Source organism: Acomys minous (genome assembly GCF_964271855.1).
Source record: "Acomys minous genome assembly, chromosome: 19".
Classification (NCBI taxonomy): Eukaryota; Metazoa; Chordata; class Mammalia; order Rodentia; family Muridae; genus Acomys; species Acomys minous.
The window spans coordinates 61,128,232-61,146,866 of NC_140499.1; the positions used below are offsets into that span (position 1 = coordinate 61,128,232).

The following is an 18,635-nucleotide window of genomic DNA, read 5'->3' on the forward strand; positions in this document are numbered from 1 at the left end:
GATGCACAGAGAAGTCGTCTTGGAACCATATATATATATATATATATTTTTTTTTTTTTTTTTTTCCCTCTTTGGTTTTTCAAGACAGGGTCTCTCTGTGTAGCCTTGGCTGTCCTGGACTCACTTTGTAGACCAGGCTGGCCTGGAGCTCACAGTGATCCACCTGCCTCTGCCTCCCAAGTGCCTGGATTAAAGGCGTGCGCCACCACACCCGGCCTTGGGACCATATCTTGAGGCTGTCTTTCACTAATCTTTAGAATCCAGAAAGCTTCTTTTTCTCTCCGCTATGTTCTGATGTGTGCTACAGCTGCTGTCCTTCTCCCATAGGCCAGTCTGCAGTCCATTCAGGATGAACTGCGGAACATAGCTGAAGGTTCTGCAGAAGGCGGAAACGGGAGCACTGCTGCTGAGACCAGCACCGGTCAGCACGCAGTGAAAGGCAGCCCTGATGCAGGGAGTGAAACGCGGTACCCACTGCTGTTGCCCAAGGGTGTAGTACTCAAATTGAAGCCAGGTTCCAAGCGTTTCTCCAGAAGAGCTTGGCGACAGAAGCGGCCGTTGGTCCAGAAGCCCCTCCTTATCCAACCCAGCCCTTCTGTTCAGCCTACGTTCAACGCTGGGACCTGGACCGCTCAGTCAGAAGTTCCTCCGAGCAGCACGGTGGTCCAGATTCCCCACCTGATCCAGCCAACCGCTGTCTTACAGACACTTCCAGGTTTTCCTTCAGTGGGAGTCAGTGGAGAAGAGCGTTTTGAGTCTCCTGAAGCACTGCCTACCCTGCCTAAGTCTCAGTCACCCCTGCCGCCTTCCTCTGCACCCAAGCTGATGCTGCCCTCACTTGCCCCTCCTAGATTCCGAAAGCCATATGTGAGGCGGAAGCCTGCCAGAAGAAAAGGAGCCAAAGCTGCTCCCTGTGTGAAACCTGCCCCCATCATCCACCCCGCGCCTGTCATTTTCACTGTCCCTGCTGCCACAGTGAAGGTTGTCAGCCTAGGCAGTGGCTGCAACATGATCCAGCCCGTCAATGCAGCCGTGGCCCCGAGTCCACAGACCATTCCCATCACTACTCTGCTGGTTAACCCGACTTCTTTTCCCTGTTCGTTAAACCAGCCCCTTGTGGCCTCCTCTATCTCACCCTTAATTGTTTCCAGCAATCCTCTGACTCTTCCTGTACCGTCTGTTCCTGAAGATAAGGCCCAAGTAAATTTGGATATTGCTGAAGGGAAAAAGACTCCTTCAAACCCGGAGTCCAAAGTAAAACCCCAGGAGCTAACTCCCCTCTGTGCTCCTACCCTCTGCAAAGAGGAGCCTCGGCCATGGCATTCTTCAGCAGGTACAGAAAGCCAGGAAGCGCTCTCAGAATCGAGTGCCTGCGGCTGGGCTGTTGTGAAAACAGAAAGCCAGGAAGGGGCTTCAGAGAAGAGTGCCTGCGGCTGGACGGTGGTGAAGACTGAGGATGGTGAGCATGTTGTTGAGCCATTGCCTCAGAATTTCCAGGAATCCCTGAACTCTACAGCGAAGGCGTTAGAAGAAGTGGTCAAGATGGAAGCTGAGGACTACATGGAGGAAATCTCCAGTAGCTTCCCCGAGCAGGACATTGGTGAGAGCGTGAAAGAGGAGTGCTCTATGGAATTAGACACTGGCTCCCCACAGGACAAGCCGAGTAGTGCCAGAGAGATGAGAAAGCAGACAGTCTTGCAGAGGGAAGAGACGCAGACAGCTACATCCCCTTCTGTGCCCCAGGACGCTCCTGATGAGGGAAGTACAGGTGGGGACGCGAGCAAAGGATTGCCCAAGAGCACCTCGTCCTCCATGGACCAGGAGGTGCTGCTCAGTAGTCCTCAAGGGAAGCTCGAGGACTCAGCCAGTGCTGATGGGCAGGCCGTGGGGACCCCAGTGGGACCAGACACTGGAGGGGAGAAGGACGGGCCTGAGGAAGAAGAGGAGGAAGACTTTGATGACCTCACCCAGGATGAAGAAGATGAACTGTCATCAGCGTCTGAGGAGTCTGTGCTTTCTGTCCCAGAGCTCCAGGTAAGGGGCAGAGTGGCTGCAGGTGGTCTGGGGGATTGTAGAATGTTTACCTTGTTATGTGTAGTCATAAGGTGTTACTGACTTTTGAGTCTATTATGGAATTTTGAACTTTGTGTGAAGTGCTGTGTAGAGGGAACAGTCTCTTTGAAGCAAAGTACAGGAGGAGGAAGAGGAGAAGAAGAAGTTTGAAAAGTTCCTAAGTATGGGTCCTGGCAAAAGCAAAGCTGTCGTCAGGATATGGAGCAGCTTTGCAAAGACGAGCTCTGCTCTCAGGCCCTGCCCCATTGCCTCAGGCTTCTCTTCTGAGTGGTGGCCCTGCGTTAGATCCTCACAACATTGCTCCTGTGCCTCCCTCAAACATTCTGTGGGTGCTTTTAGGAAACAATGGAGAAACTGACTTGGCTGGCATCTGAAAGGCGAATGAGTCAGGAGGGTGAGTCTGAGGAGGAGAACTCCCAGGAGGAGAACTCTGAGCCAGAGGAGGAGGAGGAGGAGGAGGCAGAAGGAATGGAGGCCTTACAGAAAGAGGACGAAGTGAGTGGTGACGCGGTTGGACGTGCTGCTGAGAAGCCGCCCTCTACCTTGGCCTCACCCAGGGCTGCTCCGGAAGTGGAGGCCAGCGTAACCCCACCCGGTGAGTGCAGTGGACTCCCGAGGAGGGCACGTTTTCCGGCAGTTGCATTGCCCGAGGACAGTGTGCTGAGTGGGCTGTCTTCTGCAGCTTTCCTGCCCCCAGACAGACTAGGTGGTGCTGGATCTCCACTAGGCTGCCCTGTGTTGTGTTTGTGGGTCTTGCCTCTCGTGTGTTTGAGGCTGAGGGCTGTCTGGCTTGCGTGCTCACTTCTGTCTTGAGGCAGGCTCTTACACTACAGCCCAGGCAATCCTTTTGTTGTGCCACCTTTCCCCCAATCTAAGTGTGACCCTCACACCTGCCTGTTGTCTCCTTTCTCAAGCCGCAGCACTCACTGTCTTGTAGCCTCCCTACCACTTGTGAAGTGTCTGTTGCTTCTCGCTGTGCAAGGCTGGCACAGGGCAGGCAGGCTGGCTTCTCGCTGTGCAAGGCTGGCACAGCGCAGGCAGGCTGGCTTCTCGCTGTGCAAGGCTGGCACAGGGCAGGCAGGCTGGCTTCTCTCGCTGTGCAAGGCTGGCACAGCGCAGGCAGGCTGGCTTCTCGCTGTGCAAGGCTGGCACAGGGCAGGCAGGCTGGCTTCTCTCGCTGTGCAAGGCTGGCACAGGGCAGGCAGGCTGGCTTCTCGCTGTGCAAGGCTGGCACAGGGCAGGCAGGCTGGCTTCTCTCGCTGTGCAAGGCTGGCACAGCGCAGGCAGGCTGGCTTCTCGCTGTGCAAGGCTGGCACAGGGCAGGCAGGCTGGCTTCTCTGCTGCTTTTCTTGATGTTAGCTGTTTTGCATGGGGTGGCACTTTGGTGGGTAGCATGGTTACAAGGACTGAGAAAGACTCTTTTTCACATGAACTCCAAGGAGAGAACATCAAAGCTTCTGGAAAGGGCCGGAGCAATCATCGAGCTCGAAACAAACGGGGGAGTCGGGCTCGGGCCAGCAAGGACACCTCCAAGCTGCTGTTGCTGTATGATGAGGACATTCTCGATCGGGACCCACTCAGGGAACAGAAGGACCTGGCGTTCGCACAGGCTTACCTAACCAGGGTAGGCAACACTGCTGCCGCTGCCAGTCTTGTGCGGGTGGCAGCTGCTGCTTTGGAGGAAGATGCTGTAAGCTTGAAATGTATGACTGAGGAGGTGGCTTAGCAGTAGAGTACTTGTCTAGCATGGACAAGGCCCGCACAGCCAAAGCCAAGTCTTTTCTCAAGATGCTTTGCCTTAGCAACTGCCACAGAGTTCTCTGAGACCTGCAGGAGACCCAGAGTGCAGCCATGCGTGGGGTAGTTATCGGCACCCCTAGCATTACCCCATCTCGCCTTCACCCAGAGATAGGGAGGAAGGCACTGCTGCCCTTAGTGGCAAGTTGTGACTTCACAAGTTGGGCCGATACAGGTCCTCGGTGAGCGTTCAATGAAGAGAATGGCAGTTGGCGTGCAGCCTGGGGAGCGGCTGTCAGGGCGTCTTCGCTGTCTCTTGGTGTACTGTGTGGCTTCCTCCTCAGTTAATAACTCAGCAAGGAGGGACAGGCATGGCCTTTTCCCATCTGCTTTATCTTGTTAACATTCTCAGTGTGTGTATTACATATTCTGGTACGACATGTATTAGAATGCGTGTACGCAACACCTCCTACCTCCTTAAGTGTGGTGCTAAAGTCAGGAGGGAGCTCCGCTTTGGGCCGTGAGAAGCTGTCCCCAGATTTTAAAGGTTTAAAGGTTGTTCGGTTGCCTCTCAGGGAAGAGGAGGTCTGCCTTGCTGCTTGTTCTATGTGTTTTGTTACCCCTCAGATCTGTGAGCATGGCTGCCTTCTCCTGTGCCCTTGTTTGTTTTGGAGGCCCAAAGAAAGGATGTTTACTATTGGAGGTCTTCCTGTGTAGGTACGAGAAGCTCTCCAGCATATCCCTGGCAAGTATGAAGATTTCCTTCAGATCATCTATGAATTTGAGTCAAGTACCCAGAGGCAGACTGCTGTGGATCTCTACAAAAGCTTGCAAACACTGCTGCGAGACTGGCCTCAGCTCTTGAAGGACTTTGCTGCTTTCCTGCTACCTGAGCAAGCGCTGTCCTGTGGATTAGTAAGTGGGTGGGAGACTGCACAGCAGGCTTCAGGGCACAGGCCGATGGAGCGTGAATGCAGTCAGTCAAGACAGCCAGTCTTCTGACTGTTCCAGGTCACCCACCCCACCTCACTGCACAAACTCTTCCCAGGCCTTTCTCTTTGCAGTCTGACCCTCCCGCTTGTTCACGGGGATTTACCTGTAGTATCAGTGAAGACCTCCATAAATCGCATTCTGCCCTCCCTCTTCACTGGGGAAAGTAGACACAGTGTCTTTCTATGTATGCAGCTTTGGCTGGCTTGGAACTCATTATATAGATCAGGCTACACAAAGATGCTCCTGTTGCCGGGCGTGGTGGCGCACGCCTTTAATCCCAGCACTTGGGAGGCAATGGCATGTAGATTGCTGTGAGTTCAAGGCCAGCCTGGTCTACAAAGCGAGTCCAGGACAGCCAAGGCTACACAGAGAAAGCCTGTCTCGAAAAACCAACAATCAAACAAAAAAGTTGAAATGGGTGGAATCACATGGTGGCTCTTACTACTGTGCCTGCACTTGGGAGGCAGAGGCAGGAAAGGGGGGAGAGAAGTGAAGAAAACAGTAGTCCTGATTTGTGATTGGTAGAAACAGGAGTAAAGGGAATAACTGCATCAGTCTAATAGATTTGTGCTCATTTGATGGTGGGTTGACTTTAAATATAATGTCCGTCTTCCTTCTCACATCCTTATGAGGATTAGGTAAACACATATACAAAAATAATTAGCACACTCTGACATTCTACTTGTTTGAGTATATGATTTTATAATCCATAAAATAAAATAACAAATATCTTGATATATATCCTTTATTTGTTTTATTTTGAAACAATTCTCATTGTGTGCCCCATGCTTTGTCTTGGAATCCTCTTGTTTGTGTTTCCTACAAGCATAAGAGAGACACACATCTGTTGAGTCTTCCATTCACATCTGGATCTCTTGGCCTGGTGCTAGGGTTTTTAAATAGGACTCTGTCATAACCAGTGCCTCTGGTCCACTCTTTCCAGAATCTTCATGCCTGGCCCTAGCTCTGCAGTGACTGCTTTCTTGTCTTCCATTCTGACAGTTTGAGGAGCAGCAGGCTTTTGAGAAGAGTCGCAAGTTCCTGCGGCAGCTAGAGATATGCTTTGCGGAGAACCCCTCACACCACCAGAAGATTATCAAGGTTCTTCAAGGCTGTGCGGACTGCCTTCCTCAGGACATCACTGAGGTACCGTCTTGCCCTGCTTCTGATTGTTTGTTTTTTCCCTTAGATTGGTTTATTTTGTGTGTGTGAGTGTTTTATGTGCACGGATGTATGTGCATCACATGCATGCCTGGTGACCGCAGACGTTAGAAGAGGGCATTGGATTTCTTGGTTCTGTAGTTACAGATGGTGAACTGCCGTGTGGTGCTGGAAACCCAGCCCAGGTCCTCAAGTGCTCCCACCTGCTGAGCCGTCTCCAGCACCCTTGCCCTGCTTCTTGTTCACTGTCATTCCTCTCCTTGCCTAATACATGCCTTAGCTTTTCCCTCGGGAGGACCATAAAGTAAAGAGATGCAGGAGGCCAGAGTGTTTTCAACGTAGCTGCAGGATGAAGCACGGGGCTATGGGGGACAGCTCCCAGAAGCCAGAGCCTGGCTGGCTCTCACAAGCTCTGGAAGGATGCTGAAGAAGGGGTGAAGGGCCTGGACTCCTCATTTTGCTTCTTCCGGGGACCAGCTGGCAGGAGTGCAAAGTCCTGTCATTGGAGCTGCATTTCTGACTAGTACCCCATCCCCACCCCATCCCCACAGCCCCATCCCTGTAGGCAGCAGGCAGGGAAAAGCTTAAAATTCTTAGCTGTCAAGATGGAATCTATGTGCCAGTGAGGTGGCTTAGCTGGTAAAGTTGTTTGCTGCAACGCCTGATGACCTAAATTCAGTCCCTGAGACCCATATGAGTCTGGGTTAGTTAGTTAGTGACTTTCTCGTAGGCATGTACAGGATCCACATGGTAGGAGGAGAGAACTGACTCCTGGAAGTTGTCCTTTGACTCCCTTAGGCATTCTCTCTCTCTCTCTCTCTCTCTCTCTCTCTCTCTCTCTCTCTCTCACACACACACACACACACACACACACACACATTTTCAAAATAAAATGTGGCTGGGCGTGGTGGTGCATCCCTTTAATCCCAGCACTCGAGAGGCAGAGGCAGGCTTTGAGTGTAGTCTGGGAAGATCTGCAGATGTTGTCTGAGCCTTCATAACTCTACTCAGCTGAAGACACAGATGTGGCAGCTCCTCAGAGGCCATGACCACCTACAGGATGAGTTCTCCATCTTCTTTGATCATCTGCGCCCAGCAGCTAGCAGGATGGGTGACTTTGAAGAGATCAATTGGACAGAAGAGAAAGAATATGAGGTATAGGTTGTCAAGGGGAAGGCGGCCTGGGGGGAGGGGAAGGGGGAGACCCTGAGTTGGCTCAGTACCACCAATTCTTGTTTAGTTTGATGGCTTTGAAGAAGTGATACTCCCTGATGTGGAAGAGGAAGAAGAGCCAGCCAAAGTGCCCACAGCGTCAAAGAGCAAGAGGAGAAAGGAGATTGGGGTCCAGCATCATGATAAGGTATGCGTGCTTTTGGAAAACAGCAGCTTTTCGTGAACCGTGCCTTGGACTGTACTCTGCACGGAGCCCTGGTATATATAGGGCAGCTTAATGTCTTGGAGATGGCGTGGGGCACAAACGAAGTGAGGCTGCTGTGGAGAACCCATGGGCCCTAGTGAGGAGGAATCCACAAGCAGACATGACGTCCCGTCCTTATAATTCCAACACTTAGAGGCTGAGGCAACTGCAGAGGTAGTTTAGGTAGGGTTTCATCTCAAAAAGGAAGGAACAAATACAGAACAAACAAACCAACCCCTCAGGTATGTCATGTTTTCCCCTAGCTCAGCACTAACATTTTTCTTTTTTGTCCATAGAAGGAAATGATGATAATTTATGTAGCAGTTGTATTACTGTGTGGCAGCATCATATAGGTTATTAACTAGTTCGTGTAATATTCATAGTGATGCTGAGGAGGGTGATGGAAGTACAGAGAAGCTAATGCCAGACTGACCCCTTCAGGTGTCTGTGCTGGGACATGGATGCAGGCTCTGGAGTCTGCTTGTACTGAGTACCAGAAATAGCCCTGGTGCGGGATGGGTCAGTGGGTTAGGATACTTGGTCCCACGCCTGATGACTAGAGCTTGCTCACCAGGATCCATATAGGCAGGCTGTTCTCTCCGACCTCCATACATGTGTGCACATAAATGTGTACGGTCAATAAATAGATGTATTAATCTTCGAGAACAATGTGTCTGTGGGGGAGTATGTGTGGGTACAGGCACCCACAGAGACTAGAAGAGGGTGTGGGATCTCCCGGAGTGGGGTTGATTATTATTATTGTTGTTGTTATGGAGTGGGGAAGATGATGATGACGACGACAACGGCGATGACTATTTAAGTAGAGCCTCTCTATGTAACCCTGGCCTGGAACTCTATACAGACCAGAGATTTACCTCACTGTCTTCCTAGTCCTGGGATTAAAGTCGTGGGCCACTGTGATACCCAGCTTTTTTTTTTTTTCAATTTACATTTATGTATTTTGTGTGGGGGAAGCACACATGTGCCAGGGACCATTTGTGGAGGTCAGAGGACAACTTGTGGGTGTTGATTTTCTCATAGCAGGGACTCAATTCAGGTCCTCAAGCCTGACAGTGGGTTCCTTTATCCGCCTTGCCCTCTCACTGGCCCACGAGGTAGTTTTTCTTTTTTGTTTCTTTTGTTTGTTTTTGAGACAGGGTTTCTCTGTGTAGCCCTGGCTGTGGTGGAACTCAGAGATCCACCTGCCTCTGTCTCCTGAGTGCTGGATCAAAGGCATGTGCCACTATGCTTTAAGAGTTAATTTTATATTCATGGCTGTTTTGTCTGCATGTATGTCTGTAGGCCACATGTGTGCCTGGTACACAGAGGCTAGAAGAGGACAGACCTGTTGGAGCTACCACATGGGTCCTGAGCATCAGACCATCTCTAGCCAGCCTCCTAGAGCAATGCTTCTCTACTGCTTCGCTGGCAGACTTCCTAGAAAATAAGCGACCCTGTTGGTGTTTCTTGTCCCTTAGGTTTTCATGTCTCGGCTTTATTAAGCAGAATCCCTGTACAAAGCCACTTTTCACATTTAGAGAGCACACAGGGAGACAGTCTGTAAACTGGGCCTCACTCTGCAGTGCCTTTCTTCAGCACCTATTGGACTGAGGTCTGTCCTGGGCTTGTGTGTGGCTTCTTATTTTGGATCATGGCTGATTCTTACAGGGATTCATAACCAGCTGTAGTTAGGATTGGGCCAGTGGCCCCGTGTGATGCGATGGCACATTGTACAAGAGTAGGAGGGCCAGCTTCATAACTCAGGCCTCTCAGTGCAGCTAATCAAGATGGTTACGTTGCAGGAGACCGAATGGCCAGAAGCAGCCAAGGACTGTTCCTGTTCTTGCCACGAGGGAGGTCCTGATTCTAAGCTGAAGAAGAGCAAGAGGAGAAACTGTCACTGCAGCAGCAAGGTAAGGAAGGCGCTTGGTGTGCTGGGACTGCCCAGGCCACACTGCAAATGCTGGCGGGGCTTGTTGTTTGTGGGAGCTCTGCTTTATTTGTTTTGGGGGTTTTGTTTGTTGTTTTTGGGACAAGGTCTCTCTTCATAGGCCAGGTTGTGTTGGAACTTACTATGTAGATTAGAGTGTCCTCAAACTCACAGAAATCCACCTGCCTCTGCCTCTTGAGTGCTGCGATTAAAGGTGTGCGCCACCACACCTGGCTTATGCTGTTTTGCTACTACAGATTTGTGTCTTCTTGGATTTATAAAGTGATCACATGCATCTGGTTATACAGTACACACATGTGTATATATGCAAAATAAATGGACCTTTGTACAAAGTCCAAAATGGAATTGGGCCTGGTGTACAAGCCTAGCACTTAGGTGGAGTCGGGAAAGTTATCCTCAACTACAAAGCAACACCTCTCTCAGAATAATGCTAAAGGAAATGTACAATGGATTTTCCTTTTGTCTTTGTCTTGAGACAGTGGCTTCTTACATAGCCCATGTCACCCTCAGCTTAGCGGTCTCCTGTCGGTGCGTCCTGAGTGCTGGCACTGTGAGCAACGTCAGTTTTATGTGGTGCTTTGGTCAATCCCACCAACCGAGCTATGTCTCCAGTTTTAGATATTTTAATTATTTTTTTCAGGGGTGATGAATTGGTTTTGGATTTGAGCTAAGGTCTCTTGTAACCTTTGCTAGCCTCAAATTCTCCATGTAGTGAAGGCTTGCCCTGAACTCCTGAGTGCTGGGATTGCAGTTGGATTTTGCTTTTTGTCTTTTTGTTGTTTTCTAAGACAATATTTCTCTACATAGCCTTGGCTGTCTGGAACTTATTCTGTAGACTAGCCTCAAACTCTAGAGCTCTACCTGCTTCTGCCTCCAGAGTGCTGGGATTTCAGGTGTGCACCACCAACTCCCCGCTGAATTTTACTTTCTTTTTTTAAAGATTTATTTATTACATATACAGGGCCCTGCCTACATGTGTGCCTGCACATCAGAAGAGGGCACCAAATCTCTTTATAGATGGTTGTGAGCCACCATGTGGTTGCTGGGAATTGAACTTAGGACCTCTGAAAGAGCAGATAGTGCTTTTAATCTCTGTTGCCCCCTGGATTTTACTTTTTAAAGAGAGTCTTTGATTTGAACATAGGCAGAGATAGCAAGCTAGGAAATAAGACCCTAGACAGCATGTGCTGGGCAGCCTCAAAAATACTAGTGGCTGGAGAGATGGCTCAGCAATTACGAGCACTCACTAGCTGATCTTCCAGGGGACCTGGGCTTCTATTCCCTGCACCCAAATGACAGCTCACAACTGTCTGTAATTCCAGTTCCAGGGGATCCATTGCCTTCTGGCCTCCGCCAGCACTGTGGGCACATGGTGCACAACATCCATGCAGACAAATACTCACATGATATGTATAAAATAAAAATCAATCTTAAAAACATAACCCTCGATAAACCCTGTAGACAGTGCTTCTGGACATGGGAGGTAAAAGCAGAGTTGAAGTGTTTCCTTACAGACGTGCTGTTGCCTGGGGACAGCCTCTGTGTGGTCTGCGCTGCTCTCCTGCTCTTCCTTTATCGTTATAGATTGCCCTACGATTAGTTCCTTATAGCATCCCTTTCTTTAAGTCAAATAAACCTGTGAGCAAGATACACTGAAGAAAACTGGTCCTCCAGAGTGAGTTGGTTGGCATCACATATGCAGTGGAGACAAGAGGGGTCCTAGCTACTTAGAAGCAAGTTGCCTAATTGTGAGCAGCCAACACAGGCCTCACCCTGGAGGGGCCTGATATTTAGGAAGGTCAGGGCAATTTTAACCTGGAGAGTCACCTTTACAGGTCTGTGATAGCAAATCCCACAAGAGCAAGGAGCCCCTTGACTTGGCCGGCAGTAGCCCCCTCCAAGAGGCCAGTCCTATGCTCAGCACTAAGGAAGCAGGACAAGGCAAGGACATGTTGGAAGAGGAAGCCCCAGAGGAGCAGGAGAACATTGAGGCAGCACAGAGTGAGACTGGCAGGACCACCAGGAAGGAAGAGACACCCGATCCAGGTGAGTGACCTGACAGCCAAGCTGCTCCTTTCCCTCCTTCCTGCTCAGCTCATTTCCCTACTCTTCAGGAAGCTTGATGCGCTTGGCTAAAGCACCTTCCCAGGGGTGGGCATGACAAGGCATTCATGGACAGACCCTTTCCCATTCACCTCTTACACAAGTGAGACTGCTACGAAGCTGGGCGTGGTGGCACACGCCTCTAATCCCAGCACGCAGGAGGCGGGGCAGGTGCTCTCTGTGAGCTCCCTTTACACAGGGAGTTTCAGAGCAGCCAGAGCTACACAGTGAGACCCTGTCTCAAAAATAACCAAGCCTTTTCCTAGCCTTGCGTTCTATTACCGTTCTAACGACCCTGCCTGCCTTTGCTGAGTAGCTCCATTACCTCCACCAGCTTTCCCAGTGGATCTGTTCCATCGTTTCCCAGGGGCTTGTGGTTTTCAGAGCATATCCTGATCCCCATATTCCTCCTGAGCAGGGTCGACAGTAGGGAGCACTTCGTTGTGCTCTGCACAGGTGACTCTCACAGAGCACCCCTTGGAGGGCCTGACTCTCTGTCCACCAGACACTCGTCAGCGTCCTGCTCATGCTGAAGTAGTCTCCCCTGCCAGAAGAAACCAGGCTAGGCCTCAAGCAGTCTCCTGCCCCGGTACATCCTCCATACCTCCTGAAGAGGGGCAGGACCCAAAGGCCACTGCTACCTCAGAGACTACTGTGCTACTGCCAGATACATCAGAGACTGAGAAACTGCTGGAGCTCCCCACTTCCTTCCCAAGTCCTGTTTCAAGGACCAGAGACACAGGGAGAAGACACGTATCTGGGAAAGCAGGCACTCAGAGCTGGCTGCTTGAGAGCAGAGCGGAGGCAAAGACAGCCCATACGGTGGCCCCTATCTGTGGAACTTCATCAGGAGTTAATGCCTTAGAGATTACTCCCAGAGCTGCCAGAGAAGACATGGCTGAAGACAGTGGAACACAAAGCAAGGGCCCAGAGGGGGCGCTGCCAAAAGCCTCGGAAGCGACTGTCTGTGCCAATAACAGCAAGGTCAGCTCCACTGGGGAGAAGGTGGTCCTGTGGACAAGGTAGGTAAAGATGGGCTGTGTTTGCAGAGTGTAACCCAGATTCAAATAGCTTTTGGGGCTAATCACACTGCCTGGATTACAGGGAAGCCGACCGAGTGATTCTCACCATGTGTCAGGAACAGGGAGCACAGCCTCACACCTTCAGCATTATCTCTCAGCAGCTGGGAAATAAGACACCTGTTGAGGTGAGGTGAAGGGGGCATATGATGACGGGGCAGAGTTGGGAGGTTGAGGTCAACTGGTTTACAGTCATAAGGAACTCTCAAGGCAATGGCTGGTCATTATAAACGGTGGCCTGAAAAAAGCTTGACCTGTCAAGTGGTGGGGATTTTTGGAAATAGGATTTTCACTATGTTTCTGGATGTCCTAGAACAATGTAGATCAGGCTGGCCTTCAACTCAACAACTCAACAGATCCATCTGTCTGCCTCCTGATTGCTGGAGTTATATATCACCGTGTCTGGCCCAAGAATAAGTTTCTAGTTTTGTTACTCAGGGAAACTGTATGTGGCCTTCTCTTTTCTATACAGAAGACATAACTCTTGGTCACTCCGTGATAAGCAGGTCCCCAGGGACAATGAGTCCAACCTTTTCCTTCGCTAGGTTTCCCACCGGTTCCGAGAACTCATGCAGCTCTTCCACACAGCCTGTGAGGCCAGCTCTGAGGATGAGGATGATGCCACCAGCACCAGCAATGCAGACCAGCTCTCTGACCATGGGGACCTCTTGTCTGAAGAGGAGCTAGATGAGTGACCAGGGAAGGTACTGGTGTCATCTTCCAGGATCAACCTGACACCCACCTGTACTGGAGAGAGGGTGACACTTCACTTGTAGAGACTGAGGACAGAGGTGGCTCTACAGTCTGCGTGTCTCTCGGGGTCATTGGTGAAGACCCTACAAATCCAATCTGTACATAGCCTTGAGGGAGAATGGGGCTTGTCTTGTCTGGTGATCTCCGTGTTTTTAAATGTATAAATGTGTATGTTATGTTAACAGGTCCCTGTACACTGGGTTCCTGCACCTGGCAGCTTTTATTATAAACTATCTCCCAATTCCCTTCCCTGGAACTTCAGTTTGAAAGGCTGTCACCCTCTTGGTAACGCTGGGCCAGGCTATATAGTTCCTGCAGCAGCTCCTCCATGTCATCTTGCTCCACCCCAGCATCCATGAAGCTTGCCCAGCGCCGCAGGTCAAGTCTGGAGAGCTCATCAGCCAAGTCTCTCAGAGTTCCGTGCAAAGATGAAGATGAACGCAGGGCCCCAAACACAGGGATGCTCTGCGCTGCTGCAGAGGGAGAGAAAAGGGATGCTGAGTGGACTGCAGTCTGGAGGTCTGGGACTTGGTGGACTTGGTGGACCCGACTGTGAAGTACAGCACTGATGTGTGTGCTGTTCCTCAGTGTGCCAGTGCCCTGGAGGAGCTGTCGTCGTGTAGAGGAGCACAACTGTGAACTTCCTTTTCCTTAGCACTTTGATTCCAGGAAGAGAAAATAAAATGGCTCCTGTATAGATGAGGTGCTGGTTTCCTGCATGTCTTACCTGCGCTCTTAGGGACACTGTCCAGGGCTGTCCCCTTCTGACTGAAGCTTGAGAAGAGGCGTGGGTAAGGAGGAGCCACCTTGCAGGGAGTCAGCAGTAGATGTGAGGAACTGCAGGCAGAGAGGTGACTCAGAGCAGGGAGGCAAAGGCTGAGCCCTGGGGAAAGGGCAAGTGCCACACTCACCTCAAGACTCTAGGATGCTGCTGCTGTAAATACTCGGCCAGGACTTCTTCTCCAGAGGCACAAGCGTGCAGAGTGGAGGGCAGAGGTGTTCCTGGCTTGAGTTTACTGTCACAACAAAGCCAAACCCACATTAACTCTGGCTGCATGGATGCAAGCTAAGATTCTTACATTCTTGGACCATTATCTGAATCAGCCCAGAGATTGTTTTTTTTTCTTCCCGAGACAGGGTTTCTCTGTGTAGCCGTGGCTGTCCTGGACTCACTTTGTAGACCAGGCTGGCCTCAAACTCAGTGATCCGCCTGCCTCTGCCTCCCTGAGTGCTGGGATTAAAGGCGTGCGCCACCATGCTCAGCCAGAGGTTTTTTTTTTAAGGTGAGGCATGGATGGTGGCAGGAAGCAAGCTTTACAAGGACCCCTGAGACCCAGCAGCCTTACCTGGTGTGGCTTGCTCTGTCTATGCCCCTGAGCACCACTGACTGGGCAAAGCACCGGTGCCCCGCAGAATCCCCACATGCAGACAGTGGGGTCCACGGGCTGGCTAGTCCAAGCTGCATCAGGATGTCCGGAAGGGACTGGCCTGGGGCCAGTGGGAAGGGGATGGCTGCTTCTGCTGTCACCACCTAAAGGCCAGAGGGACAGGTTACAGCGCCTTTTCTCAGCTGTGGCCCAACCCCTCACGGAGCTGCTTACCTTTTTCCCAGAGAAACTTAGCACATCAGCCAAATTAGCCATGGGAACCATGGAGGAACGCAGGCGATAGGGAACAGTGACTGTGTCCAGGACTGTAGCCAGGATGGCGCTGCAGTGGAAGGGCAGAGTGGCCTGTCAAGTGGGACAGGGAGGAACATGTAGAGGCAGAATAGACGTCCGGGGAATGAAACAAGCTGTTCGTTCAGAGGCCGGACAAACATGAGGTGCTAAGAGGTCAAGTCCAAGCTGGGAAACCCACCTTGGTGTTAAATGCTTACCAAGTATATGCTGTGTCCTAGGTTCAGTCCCTAGCAACGAACATACACACACGGGTGGGGTGGGGAGGACGCACGAGAGAGAAAGAACAGAGTCAAAGACACAGAGGCTGACACAAATTGAGCTTTGAGCCTTACATCATAATGTAGGTACGGAAAGTTGACAGGTGGCTTGGGTCGCAGGCCCAGATTCCTGCCCAGTGATAATGGGCAGACGAAAGAGCTGTACCCAGTCAGGTGCACCAAGCCAAATGCTGTGTTTAGGAGACGATAGATATTTTTCTGGGGCTCCTGGTAACGGAAAGGAGAGTGGTTTGCTTCAGGCGACTTGCTCAGGGGATCCTCTTTCCCACCTACTGCTGCTTCCTCTTCCAGCCTCCACTCACCCCAAGACTATAGGGACCAGGCAGCAGCCCCCATGTCACTACTCCCCGCCCTGAGTACTCGTCCTGTAGCAATTCTGCAGTCTTAGCACCGACACCGGAAAAGCCATCATGCAGGTCACACAGGATCTGGAAGCCCTGGAGAGATGAAGGCCACAAGAAACCGGACTATAGGATGAGGAGACTCTGTACCCCAGCGCCCACCTGTCACACAGCTACCTGCAAGTAGTCACATTCTTCCACATAGAAGTGCAGTCTGTCCTCCAGCTCTTCCAGGTACCTGGGCTCTTTCAGGACACTCTCCCCTTGGCCAAAAGCCTCCAGCCGGCCTGTTTCACTGCCAAAAACCACCATGATAAAAGACTCAGCCCTGTGCCCAGCTCCTCGGTCTGCTGTTTAGGGGGCAGGTGACATGTGCGGGCGGGACCTGAGCTTTGCCTCAGCGTCTGGGGTCCCCGTACCCATCATGGTTGTACTTCTGAATGACACAGATGCTCCGAGGGTGGAGATGGACTCCGAGGAAGTCTGACCAGACTCTGACGCTGCTCTCGGTGGGGATGACTGGTGGGGGACCTGAAGGACGAATAGATGAAATCTGTATACCCCTCCCCTCCCCCCAAGTTCCTGCTTTTCTTGGTTCAGTCGCCGCCATCACTAAGGGAAAGCTCAGCTCACCTTTGCCATTCTGGATAGCTTTGGCCCTCCAGACACTGTCACTACCCAGCACTCCCTGTGAGGGGTGAGAAAAGAGGCACTTAGTTGCAGGCAGGTCTCTTCTGCCATGGGCTTTCTTGTGTGCAGATGTGCATGCCTCCATGAATTCATGTGCACCACGTGACTGAGGTGCCCAAAGGCAGAAAAAAGGTGTTAGAGCCTCAGGTACTGGAGTTACAGGTTGCTGTGAGCTGCCTTATGAGGGCACTGAGAAGCCAACTCGGTATCTGGAAGAACAGTCAGGTCTCTTAACCTCTGAGCTAGATTTCAGGCCCCCACCAGTTCAGAGGTGCTTTTTCCAGAAAGACACTCCTCTAGGGCATTTACAGTCACTAGACTCCCCCGGATTCACAGAGCCATTTTGCTTGTAGCAGGTTTAAAGGTTTGTGGCAAAGCCCATCACCTCTGCACTCAGAAGGTCCTGGAGGTTAGGGTTCTTTGGGTAGGCTTCTTCTCTGTGTGTGGTGAGCTTCCCTTGCCTGAAAAAGAGTGGAGATTAACTAAGCAAAGGAATTGTCCCTCCTAGCTCTCCAGCCTCAATGCACACACAGCACGAGGCCCGCTCTCACACACGGGTACACACCATGCTACTGCAGCCTCTAGCTGTCGGTCCTTGTAGAGGCCGCCTTCTTCCCTCAGGGAATTCAGACTGCCTGTACAGAAATGAAAGGCAAAATCAGACCAGGGCGACATCTGATCAGGATTAACCCGGTCACCTGTCAGGTGATGTGTTGTGGCAGTTCCTGTGGACCAAGATGGGTATGTAGCCCTGAATGGTCTACAAATGCAGGACAGGTTGGTCTCCAACTCGGATTCTATCTGCCTTTGCTGGGATTGGTTATAGGCGTGTCCAACAGCGCATTATGCTTGGCTTTCAAAAGGATACTTCGATATACAGTCGGAAGGGACGGGAAAGCCGGACTCCCTCTGTCAACAGCTGTGGTCCTGCTTGAATGTAGCAGCTTAGACCCTTCCAGAGCCAGCTCCTGAAGTGATCATTCCGGGAGCTTGTGCCCAGTGTGGGTTCTGAGTGAACTCATGCTAGGGCCCTGCAAGCTAACGGGAAAACTTGGCAGAGCCTCGCCCGCCACCGCTTCACCTTTCAGATCCATGAGGATGAGTCGTGGCGTATAGGTTTCCTGGCCATGCAGCGTCCGGCCAGTTCGGTACAGGACGTCGGGGCACAGCTCGCCAGGCGACTCTTGGCCCTCGGTGGCGCGTCCCAGCGCAGCATCCTGCAAGTTGCAGAAGACTGAGCTGAGGGGAAAGAGGGGCAGGGTACCTTCCACCAGGAGCGCCGGGCTGCCACTAGGGTCCTGACCTGCTGGTTCCACCAGTGTGCCCCCACGAAACCCGCGAAATGCCCCAACTGCAGCGTGAGCACCTCGCGGGCCCCGCCCGCCATGCCGCCGCTGCTCTCCAGCGCTTCACTGCCGTCGCGGGCCGAGGGGGGCGGGTCCTGCGCCCTATTGGCTCGCGAGCACGTGCTCTCCCGTTGGCTGTACGATTCGTTAGTTTCGGAGGCGCTGCTCAACCCCCGCCTCTTCCGCTCCTGGATTGCCGGAAGCTGCCACGACTCGCTGACGTCATGCGGTTCCCTCTGCACTTCCGATAGTGGCTGCACTGTCCAACGTCAAGGAAGATTCTCTCACCTGCTTCTGTCTCCACGCAGATCCCTCTCTCTTCTAGCTAGTTACTCTCGCGAGAAAAACAACCCGCGGTGGAGCCTTCTTCCCACTCAGTTCTGTTTCCCATCCCTAACGTCCTGGCCCGCCTAAACGACTGTGCCATCCATATGCTTGTTACCTTATGGAAAAGATTGCATGCCCTTTCTTGCATGTTCATATAGCTCGTCTGCCCTTCTGTGCTGCTTTTATTATTTGGGTTGATTGGTTGGTTATTCTTGAGACAGGGTCTCACCATGCAGCCCCTGGGTGGTCTGAACTGACTATGTAGAGCAGCCTCTATTTCCTGAGTGCTCGGATTAAAGGTTTAAGCCACAGCTGGACAGGGTGGTGCACGCCTTTAGTCCCAGCACTTGGGGAGGCAGAGGCAGGCCAGCCTGGTCTACAAAGCGAGTCTAGGACAGCCAAGGCTACACAGAATCCTGTCTTGAAATATCCAAAACAAAACAAAAAACTGGAAATGTTGAACCACCATCTTTTCTTTCAAATAAGAAAAGATAAAACAAATTTTGTGCTCGAGTGGTTGACTTGTTTGGTTTTTGCTTTGCTAATGTGCTCCTTTTGTGTAAGCAACACTGAGGTTCTTTGTCTCTGACTCTGGGAAGCATATTTTACCACAGGGGTGCTACAGATCACGGGGAACCAGGGCCAGTGAGCTACAGCTCTGCCCTCTTCTCTGTGTGGCCTTGGCTGTCCTGGACTCTCTTTGT

General features: G+C 51.5%; 2 protein-coding genes across 10 annotated transcripts in view; one reads left to right on the forward strand and one right to left on the reverse strand.

The window, feature by feature from the left end:
* Positions 1 to 13,313, forward strand: part of LOC311590099 (GON-4-like protein) — a 65,997-nt gene extending 52,684 nt beyond the window's left edge. For all 8 annotated transcript variants that reach the window (XM_084768951.1, XM_084768947.1, XM_084768949.1 and 5 more), the window contains 12 exons: positions 328 to 2,034; positions 2,413 to 2,668; positions 3,513 to 3,697; positions 4,528 to 4,725; positions 5,806 to 5,949; positions 6,976 to 7,119; positions 7,205 to 7,324; positions 9,184 to 9,294; positions 11,168 to 11,378; positions 11,854 to 12,457; positions 12,540 to 12,642; positions 13,060 to 13,313. In XM_084768951.1, coding sequence (XP_084625077.1) covers positions 328 to 2,034; positions 2,413 to 2,668; positions 3,513 to 3,697; positions 4,528 to 4,725; positions 5,806 to 5,949; positions 6,976 to 7,119; positions 7,205 to 7,324; positions 9,184 to 9,294; positions 11,168 to 11,378; positions 11,854 to 12,457; positions 12,540 to 12,642; positions 13,060 to 13,209 — 3,933 coding nt within the window. In that variant the 3' untranslated portion in view covers positions 13,210 to 13,313. The remainder of the gene's footprint in view (positions 1 to 327; positions 2,035 to 2,412; positions 2,669 to 3,512; positions 3,698 to 4,527; positions 4,726 to 5,805; positions 5,950 to 6,975; positions 7,120 to 7,204; positions 7,325 to 9,183; positions 9,295 to 11,167; positions 11,379 to 11,853; positions 12,458 to 12,539; positions 12,643 to 13,059) is intronic.
* A 150-nt stretch (positions 13,314 to 13,463) lies between these two features.
* MSTO1 (misato mitochondrial distribution and morphology regulator 1) lies at positions 13,464 to 17,719 on the reverse strand. 2 transcript variants are annotated; one of them, XM_084768963.1, is made up of 14 exons: positions 17,562 to 17,719; positions 17,340 to 17,475; positions 16,824 to 16,893; positions 16,644 to 16,719; positions 16,202 to 16,256; positions 15,988 to 16,099; positions 15,746 to 15,863; positions 15,530 to 15,664; positions 15,282 to 15,434; positions 14,869 to 15,000; positions 14,614 to 14,798; positions 14,179 to 14,283; positions 13,995 to 14,104; positions 13,464 to 13,740 (listed from the first exon to the last, which is right to left on the reverse strand). In XM_084768963.1, exons 1-14 carry the CDS (start codon positions 17,643 to 17,645, stop codon positions 13,526 to 13,528), a joined length of 1,686 nt encoding a protein of 561 aa, XP_084625089.1. In that variant the 5' UTR covers positions 17,646 to 17,719; the 3' UTR covers positions 13,464 to 13,525. The 2 variants fall into 2 exon arrangements, with proteins under 2 accessions (XP_084625089.1, XP_084625088.1); XM_084768962.1 differs by having other exon boundaries at positions 15,988 to 16,256.
* Positions 17,720 to 18,635: the final 916 nt, after the last annotated feature.

What these genes read in the sequence shown, in the direction of transcription:
- MSTO1 (XM_084768962.1), bottom strand. Translation starts at nt 17,645, where the DNA reads ATGGCGGGCGGGGCCCGCGAGGTGCTCACGCTGCAGTTGGGGCATTTC. An exon ending in CAGAAGTACAACCATGATGG is followed by an intron (nt 15,864 to 15,987) that starts GTACGGGGACCC and finishes GGTTTTTGGCAG; the next exon opens with TGAAACAGGCCGGCTGGAGG. An exon ending in TAAGTTTCTCTGGGAAAAAG is followed by an intron (nt 14,799 to 14,868) that starts GTAAGCAGCTCC and finishes TCTGGCCTTTAG; the next exon opens with GTGGTGACAGCAGAAGCAGC.